Source organism: Salarias fasciatus, chromosome 9, assembly GCF_902148845.1.
Source record: "Salarias fasciatus chromosome 9, fSalaFa1.1, whole genome shotgun sequence".
Classification (NCBI taxonomy): Eukaryota; Metazoa; Chordata; class Actinopteri; order Blenniiformes; family Blenniidae; genus Salarias; species Salarias fasciatus.
In genome coordinates, this window is record NC_043753.1 from 15082521 (window position 1) to 15092273 (window position 9753).

The window sequence follows — 9753 nt, forward strand, 5'->3', positions numbered from 1 at the left end:
ACTTCAATGCTCTGTCATTTTTTAATGGATATAAACTCTTAATATATCTCGATAGTGGCATCTGTGTTTCAGTGCTTTGTTCATGTCAACATTTACTAGGTTTTAGTTTTGTTTTTTTTTAGTATCTCATGCTGTTACATCAAAAGGTGAACTGCCTCACGAAATTGCATTGGAATAGTTATGTTCACAGATTCATTCTTCAAAGTGTTATGCCGTGGTAAAGTAGAATATTTCCTTGCCAACACTGTCCTCTACTCGAGTTTGTAGCCAAGATGATGAAAGTAAAACTTTTCGAACTTTCTCAATACTTTCTTTGACCCTGAGGAAATAGTTGCCACATCTCAGGACACAGTTTTGCATGTGAATTTCTGCAATTGTGTTGTCTCATTGTACTATTTTGATACTCGTGTAACTTCAAGGAAAAATTACTCAATTTCCCAGTCATGATTCTGGGAAAGATTTCCACACAGTATTGTTTCGATATCAAGATTACTGGAAATCTGACAAACAGCTGTCTTCACTAATGATATTTGTTTTGCTTTCACTCCTTTTCCACATTTGTAATACTGTATTCTAGTAGTGATGAGGATGAAGAGCTGCACTCAACTGATCCAGAGAGCAAAGAGAAGAACAAAGATAAGAAGACATTGTGCAAAGTGAAGTGGTCTCGAGACGAGGTGAGTTCATTAGATGTGGATATCAGGTCTTGATTGAGAATGTTTGAGAGATTAAAACTGCTTGTTGCATGTTCCGCACAGTGTGTTATTTTCTTGGAGATATGAATATATTTGAGTATGGGATCGTACTTCATTTTATCCAGTTTCACACCCTGAGGAGGCCTTAACGTTTCTGTTTTCTTTCCTGTTCTCAGGATGAAAAGTTGAAAAAGCTTGTTGAGCAGCATGGAACTGACTCTTGGAAATTAATTGCAAACCTTTTCCCTGTGAGTATCTCTGTTTCTGGACTGCATAATAAATAAGTGAAAAACCTTTTGGCTTTCTGTGTTTAGGAGCAGCTTTCTGTTAAGTCGCTCCATATTGATCAGTCTCTTCAGTTTGTGACTGAGAGCAGTTGTCCTATCTTTTCAATCATCCCATAATTGCTGTTTTTCCTGACGTCTATGATTTCAACAGTAATGTCAAGTACCTGGAGGAAATGATTTATTCCAAGTGGTCAGGAGTAGGTGTAACTGTGACCTAACTGTGCAGTGAGGTGTTGCTCTTTGTGCGTCTCAATCACAGGGGAGGACAGATGGCCAGTGTCAGCATCGCTGGCAGAAGGTGCTCAATCCCGAGCTCGTGAAAGGCCCATGGACAAAAGAGGAGGATCAGAAGGTAAGATGAGCCGAGAGTTCCTGCTACGGACAGAAAGAAATGATGACAGAAAAGGTAAATGATAGGGGAGGCGAGGGAAAGCCGTGGGGAGAGCAGGGAGCTGCTTACTAGAGGTAAGAGGATGCAGTACAAACATAAATGTCACAGTGTGCAATGTATCACTTACCTCTCGACTGTTACAGCACTGTGCACATGCGCAAGCTTACTTCCCGCCAAATTTGTTTTTGCCTTGGCTTCTTTTCTCAGTGCTCCACTATGTAACACCTAATAAAACACAGACTTTCCAAGTCTGTCGTTTTCTGCCCAGCTTTTTTTTTTTTTGTACCGACTGGTGAGCTAATATCCTCAGCAGCTCTTTGATAACTATTGCCTTCCTTAAATGGGTTCCTTTTATTTAAGAATGTGAAGAATGATGTTGCATTCCTCTGAAAATCTGGCGTCACAACAGAAACACAGAACTATCAGTGAAAGCACGGCTCGCCAACAATGACGCCACAGCATTTTTCAGGCTTGACGGAAACGGCTGAGCATGCTCTGCTGCTGCCTCAGGCGAGACTAAACACTGGGGATTCTTTTACAAATGAGCTTTTTTTAATATAATGTTGTACTTTGAATTAATACAGCCAAGCCCTACCTGATCTTGTATGATATAAAGATTACACCAAATGTTGGAATTTGCAGCAGTTAAAGGATAATAAATGTGTTAAACTCCAATATAAAACAATCTTTGATGTTTCTTGTGTAATTGTGCTTGCTGCAGGTTATTGATCTTGTACATAAGTATGGCCCCAAGCGCTGGTCAGTGATCGCAAAGCACCTCCAGGGAAGGATCGGAAAGCAGTGCCGTGAACGGTGGCACAACCATCTTAACCCGGAGGTGAAGAAGTCTTCATGGACCCAGGAAGAGGATCGAATCATCTACGAAGCCCACAAAAGGCTTGGCAACCGCTGGGCAGAAATCTCCAAGCTTCTTCCAGGACGGTAATGCAACATGGCTCACATGATTCCGGTCTGAGTGAAGAAGCGTTCAACATGTAGCTCACACACATAAATCCGATGTCCAACAGGACGGACAACTCGATCAAGAACCACTGGAATTCCACCATGAGGAGGAAAGTAGAACATGAGGGGTACCTGCAAGATGGCTGCAAGACTTTTGCTCCGTCGACTAGTGTGAAGAAACGACACAATCGATCGTGTCCTCCAGCTCCATCCGAGCCCCAGCACAGTCCTCTGCCCATGCCTGGACCCACCCAGGTTTGTTTTTAGTCTCCTCTTCAATCTGTCGGACGTGTTGACTACTTGAAGTTGTGTTGAGTGTGATCCTTTGTGTTGCAGATGGGGGGGTATTCATATAATCCTCACAGCGGGCACATGTTGGACAGTCTTCCTGAGAATTCAAGCTACATATCAGTGAGTCTTATATTTTCTCTGAATATATTTCTGTGCATGCAAGTGGGGAACCCTTTACACATTCTTCATTTTCTGGCCTTTCTATTGTTAATCTCGTGACTGCTAACTCTGCACTTCAAATCAGATACTTGAATGTCTTGTTATTTTCATCTAACATAAGAGAACTCGGTGTACGTTTCAATTCTCCCCTGGGTATTTTATGTGTTTTCCTGATGATCTTAACTATCCTAACTCTTTCCCTTCCCTTTTTTTTTTTTCCTCTCAAATTTCTCTCTTCCTGGACGTTTGTTTATTCCAGCCATCCTGCCTTGATGATCCTGACAGAGAGCAAAGAATTAAGGAGCTTGAGCTGCTGCTTATGTCAGCAGAGAACGAAGTCCAGCGACAAATGCAGTGCAGAGTGTCATGTGTAAGAACACACTCCGAATGTGTGTTAGCATACTTAGCCAGTATAGCCTGCGTGTTTGTAGTTCACACACACTGCAAATAGGTTCACTGTAACATTAAATACAGTAATTTGTTTTACTTATTGTTGAGACTGAAATTAAATTGTAGCATTATTATTTATAAATTCCATAAGGTTAATTTCAGTGACTTCATCTTTTTCTTTTTTTTAAATTTGATGCTGAAAATCTACTCTAATCTCATATTCGTGACAAAACGTGAACCTTTTGCAGTGTATATGTGAAACAGGTATGGCGCAAATGTATGCGCGCCTGTAGCTTGATTTGCTGTAGTGTTGCTATAGTAACTACTTTTCCCCATCTCGCTACTTACTCAGACTGGCCTGCAGCTGTGCTTGGTAGTCACACTGCCTCCTCCCATGACTTCAGTTTCAAACATGAACACACTCCCTCCCTCATTCATGACATCTCCACCTTCACAACACGATAACAACACTCAGCACTTAGCCAGCAGACCGATGTAATCCAAAACTCTGTCCCTCCTGTTCCTTTTCTTCCATCATTGATATTTATTCCATGCATCTATTTAGTAGCTGATTCTTCACGGTCTATGCTTTCCTGGTCAGAGGTGGTGTGTTGCAGTTTCACCTGGTTTTTTTTCCCACACTTTCGCACTCACATCATTGCAGAACTGCATTGTCTCGCAGCAGCTAGCAGCCTCATTCTGTCACGCCGGACTCCAGCCTGCTGCAGGCCTAACGCTGCTCTTCTCGCCCTCAGAGCGCCGAGTCATATTCAACCTGGTCCGACGGCGTGTCGGACGACACGATGACCACAAGCAGCAGCAGCATAGAGGAGCAAGCAGAGCGAGCAGCATGGAGGGGCCCTGAGGTCCCACAGGGACCCCCGGTGCAGCTTCCTGTTTCCCCCAGCAAGTTCCTGGCTGTAGAGGCCAGCACCGTGCTCTCCACCCTGCAGACCATACCAGAGTTCGCAGAGACCATGGAACTCATTGATTCAGTGAGTAGCCGATTGACAGAAACAGATTAGCTGTGTCTCGGTCCGAAAGAGCTGAAATAACATATATGTGTTAAAAATGCACTGTAGATGTGTTTTGCTCTGCAGGACCCTGTTGCCTGGAGCGACGTGGCCAGTTTTGACCTGTCGGACAGAGCGACGCCCCCCAGGCACGACCAGGCGGGCTACGCCACCCTCCTTCAGGAGAGGACAGCTTACAATCCCATGGGCTACACGGTCAACACCCCCACCGCAGGCTTAGGCCCTGAGAGGAACGTCGATGCTTTAGGCCTGGGGGGCGTCGTCTCCCTGACCCCCGTCAACTCATCCAGACCCAACCAGGCAACCACCGAGAGGAGGAAGAGAAGAGAGAGAGGAGAATCATCTCCTCTTTGTGACAGGACGTGCGCCTCCTTCTTGGAAAATATCTCAAACTCGCCTAAGAAAACGCCCACAAAGTCACTGCCTTTTACCCCGTCACGGGTAAATAAAAGTCCTTTTTTAATTTGGTTTCTCCTTTGTACAGATGGTACACTCACGTCACATGTTACTGGGACTAACTCGGTATTTCTGCTTCCCAAGTTCTGCAACATATCAGGGGTGGAGCATCTGAATCTGGAGAATCCTGCCCTCACCTCCACTCCTGTGTGCGGTCAGAGGTGTCACCTCAACACGCCGCTCCACAAAGAAACCACGCCGAAGCACCAGAAAGAAAACGATGGGTACATAAATAAGCTGACACGCAAAACAAAAGGTTTTACTGGCTGGATATTGTAATGACGTATAATTTTGCAGTTCCAGGACGCCTAAATTGCGCAAGACAGTCATGATTCCAACCCCGAGGACGCCAACGCCCTTCAAAAACGCTTTGGCTGCTCAGGAGAAAATGCACGGGCCGCTCAAGATGGAGGTAAGAGTGGTCAAAATAGATTATTCCCAAGTGACTGTTTGTCCGTCTGTTCTGCTGGTTCCACTGCTCTGCTTGTGCTCTGCAGCCGCAGCCGTTGGCGTTTCTGGAGGAAGACATTCGAGAAGTTCTGCAGCAGGAGACTGGAACAGACATCTTCAACAGAGCGGATTTCCAGCCTGACTGCAAAGCGTGGAAAAATATTGTATGTCACTTTGCATTACAGAAGTTTTGCTTTCTGTTATGTCTGTATTTATTATTTATAATTACAATGTAACTTATTCTGTGTTTTCATATTTAGATGGATGGACCTGCCAGAAAAGTGCGAAAGTCCCTAGTGTTAGACCCTTGGAGCCACAAAGACAGCCACAGTGTCCAACTCTTACAAGAGCAGCTAAACGATGCACAGGTGAGTCAGTCTGACAACAGCTTCAGAAAAAATAACAGTTTCTACCTCAAACGTGAGGACAGAGCACAGGAAGGTGTAGAATGACTTGACTAGAAACCTTTAAACCTTCAAATTTATTTCCAGATTTTCTTTCTGCTTGTTAAATCTGCTGTTGTATGGTGAGAGATGCTGAACCGAAATGTCTCGTTGCAGGTGTCTAATGAAAGTCAGTTGACAAGTTCTCCGCTGGACGCCTCGATCCCTGAGCAGGAGGAGAGCAGCCGCTCTCTGCCTGCTGTCCCCGTCCACCCTCAGCGCTTCACCAGTCCACGACTGAAGAAACCGCTTCCGTCCTCACAGAAGACGCCTAAACACGCCGCCACGCAGGTTTGTACGGACAACACACACCTGCATAGGCAAGAGTTTTCTGTCAAATGAGGGAAATAACTGTAGGAATGTATTAATGGGACGGTCTTCATCACTTTTAACAACTATGACCTTCTCCGCAGGTGAGTGAATGGGAAGCAGTGGTTTATGGGAAGACAGAGGACCAGCTGATCATGACAGAACAGGCTCGTCAGTACCTGAATCCCTACCCGTCGTCCGGCTCTACCTCAAGGGCCCTTGTCCTCTAAGAAGCCGTCCTCCCCCCCCCTCCATCCGCCCACATCTGTCCAGAACCCCTGCTGATTCCTGTAAGAGACAATCCCGTGAAGACAAACCGTCTCCTGCTTTTGACACCGAGACGCACTGCCGAGGACGTCCACCGCAGAGGCGCGGCTGCCGGTGTTGTTTCCAGCACGCTTCTAGATCACTGCCAAGGTAGCCTCTCGTCCGGAGGCGCGTTTCGTTTTCAGCACCCAGCTGTGCTGCCTCAGCAGTTTTTGTACAGAAACAGTGTAGTTTGATTCTGCAGCAGCGAGTAACGTCGAAGCAGCCTACACACACACACACACGACAGGCTGTAGAAATAGAGTGTGTATTACTAGCAGTGGCTGCTTCTCAGTTTTATATCGTTAATATATTGTTTGAGTGAGAAGAAGGGCGTTCATCATATATCTCCTCCAGCTCGCTTCGTTCAACTATCCCACTGCTGTCATCACATTTTAAAAAAAAAATAACCCACAAAATTGCAGTTGGTTAGCTTTGATTGTAGACGCACTAAACCCACAACCAGGGGTTTTTAACCAGACACACTCGGCACAGGACTCGTTGATTTGCAGCTCGAGGCTCTCGAAGGCAGTCGTGGTTTTTGTGATTGTGATCATAGCGGTCTGAGGCGATGCGACGTTTTGAGGACTGAAGTAAGAAGCTGTCAGTATTGCACTACTGCGTTGATTTTTCGCTGCTGAAAAAGTGGCAGTGTTTTCAAGGGCAAACTGGATAGAACTTGTGATGGTATCTGTTTTCTTTCTTTTTTTTTTTTTTTTTTTTTTTTTTCCTTTTTCTTTTTACAACACAGCGTTTCCTTTCCAAGGCCATAAAGTCCGTGGAGACATCAGTTGAATGTATTTCATTGTAATTTACGTGTGTAAGAACCTCAGAAGTTGAAGGGTACCTTTAATGTTTATTTCTGTTTGTTTTATTTATTATCTGACAGCTCGAAAGCTTAGATATTAATATAAATCGGATGCCATGAGTTTTAAGAAGTTTAACTTTGCTGAGAAAAACAGCCTAAAAACTCTCACTCGCTCTAAAGCAGTTCTGTCAAATAGAAAATGAACAGGCGTTTCCTTGTGCGATCGCTCATACCGACAGGTTTTTCCTATACATTTGTGAGCAACAACAAGCATTTGGTTGAGAAGGATTTACGTTTTGTATGAAGGCTGTAGGTTTTATTTATTTAATGTCTACTAATTTATTTATTTCTAAAAAGAAAGATTTAAGAGAAATTATTGCAGAATTATATTGTCTTTTCTCTCTTAAAATCAGGATTGGATTACCATTCAGTTTCATTTCTCCAAGTTAGAAGTACGTGCACTGCCACTAATGTGATGTTGATATCTGTTGCTGGTCAGGCAAAATCTAGCAAGTAATCACTGAGTAGTTTTTACGTGTGATTTTGTAACATTTAGATTTTTTTTTTTTTTTTTTCCATTTTTTTGGACTGAAATGTGTTCAACATTTTTAGGTAGCAGAACTCCATCTCCGAACTCTAATCATAGACAAATTGCACTTTTTTTTTTTAATTTGTTTTCATGATGTAGCTCTTGTCTTTATTTGTGTGTGGTTGTGTGTGCGTGCGGTTTAGACGGATGTTTTCCCATCATGTAACGAATGCTAACAATAACGTAATGCTGCTTGATTTCAAAATGTTTTTTTTTCTTGTTCCTCTGCAAAAAAAAATGTATACTTAAAACACACTACATGGGAGTGTTTTGGCATATACAGTATATCTGGCTCTGGGGAATGAATGCAGCTATTGCTAACCGTATTATTTCAAATTTGATGGCTGCAGCAGCCCAGTGTTTCCCTTTATCCTGCTGAAATGCACTGGAGCAAGATCCAAATTCTTACCTATTCTCTCAAATGTTCTTTTAAATATTTGTGAATTTGAGCACTATTCAAAAATAGGTGGTTCCGTGTTAACAGCCTGAATGGTGACACTATTATCCATCCATCCATCTTTATTCATTCATTCATCTTCTATAGTGCTTAATCCAGTGCGGGGCTGAGGCGCGTTATAGCCAATCCCAGCTCACTCTGGGCGAGGGCGGGACACGCCCTGGACAGGTCGCCTGTCCAACACTACTGACCATCAAGAAGCAAACTCTAATCTGCTGAAGTGACACTACGGCTTTAAACGGTCTCCTCGCATTAGTAGATCGAGTATTAGTTATAATCTGGATTATCCCGTATTGCGCCTCTGAGTGAGAATAAGAAGGGAATCTTATCAGGCAGATCAAGAGAATATGGTACACGACACGCTGACAGAAAGCAGACTAGCGTCCATGATTTGTCGTCCGTTTCTGTCTGAATCTGGTGGCTGAGATGTGTCCAATCTGTATATATTTGTGTTTGTTGTTTTGACTTGTGTGTTTTTTTTTTTTTTTTTTGTACATTCCATTGGTGAAGTCCGAGAAAAGACGTTTTTACCTTAACAACACTTTGCCACGTAACATCATAGGTTCTAAGGGAATTAAGTACATTTGCAGGTTATTAGCAGTTGTCTTATACTACTGTAGTTATGCATGAGCAATACACACAGGATGCTGGACTTTGCTTTTCATTTACGACGTGAATCACAGGTGTAACTCTGGCGCTATGCTGTATAGCCTTTACAGTTGAACTCATAACCAAGGTACCATAGAAATTCTGCCGGCTGATTTTGTAACCGTGCACTTAATTTGGGAAATAAATGCATTTACTGCATGACTGTTGGGCGTTTTGACTTTTTATGTATCAACATTTTTACCTCTTTTTTTTTTTTTTTCTTCTTTCAGTTGCTTCTGCAGAAATCAGTGTGTTTCGTGTCTTTTCCTGCCTGATAAAGATTTCTGATGTCCGTTTACTTTTCTGACATGCTCACAGCAGGTGCGGTCACTTCATGGGCTCTTTGCCAAAACACTGATTTCTTAGATCGGTCTCTCTTTTTTTTTTTTGTGGAACGCAGGAGTATAAATCCCGGCCTTTTCCTTCCGAGTCTGCTCACCAGGTGGAGTTGACAGCCGAGCAGGTGGAGTCTGTCTCTGACAACTGATAGAGTGCTTTAAGCCGCCCCCTGCCCCCCCCCCTCTGCCATGCATGCATGTATATGTTGGGATGTTGTCAACTTGGCCCGGGGTCCAGGGACACGAGCCCCCTCCACCAGAACAAGAGGCCTCTCCACAGGGTCAGCTGCTGGCCCTAAAGGGGCCCACTCACCCATGACTTAATGCCCCCGGGTTCCTTTGTCCTTAGGGCTGTTGGTTTTACAGGCTCCATTCACTCAATTGCCCCCCAAATGGAGGGGGGGTTGGGTGGGTGCGGGGGGGTGCTGCAGAACGTGACGAGTTGCCTTATGCTAAAGGGGCAGCGGCGCGCGTGCATCCAAACAATGTGCACATAAACACGCAGGCGCCACATGCACGCCACGTCCACTTAATCAATCTGCCCTCCCTTTGCTCTCGTTCTTGTACTAGAGCGGCTTTTGTTCCAGAGTGACCCGCCCTGTGAGCTGAAAGATGTCAGGGACCTTTTGCCTCTTAATTGGCGATTGGCGTCGACCCATCAACCTTATGCTTTCTGCATGTGCTTAGGAGAGATCTCCTCTGACGACGGTGACTTATTGACACAGAAACACTCCATGCA

The 9753-nt window shown here is 44.2% G+C and overlaps 1 protein-coding gene across 1 annotated transcript; it reads left to right on the forward strand.

Annotated features, from left to right (window-relative positions):
• The first annotated feature begins 443 nt into the window (after nt 1-443).
• Nucleotides 444-6896, forward strand: mybl1 (v-myb avian myeloblastosis viral oncogene homolog-like 1). The gene is made up of 16 exons (XM_030100084.1): nt 444-469; nt 578-677; nt 872-943; nt 1242-1334; nt 2095-2315; nt 2402-2591; nt 2673-2747; nt 3046-3156; nt 3932-4171; nt 4259-4651; nt 4751-4890; nt 4964-5078; nt 5164-5280; nt 5377-5484; nt 5677-5850; nt 5973-6896. Exons 1-16 carry the CDS (start codon nt 444-446, stop codon nt 6096-6098), a joined length of 2301 nt encoding a protein of 766 aa, XP_029955944.1. The 3' UTR covers nt 6099-6896.
• Nucleotides 6897-9753: the final 2857 nt, after the last annotated feature.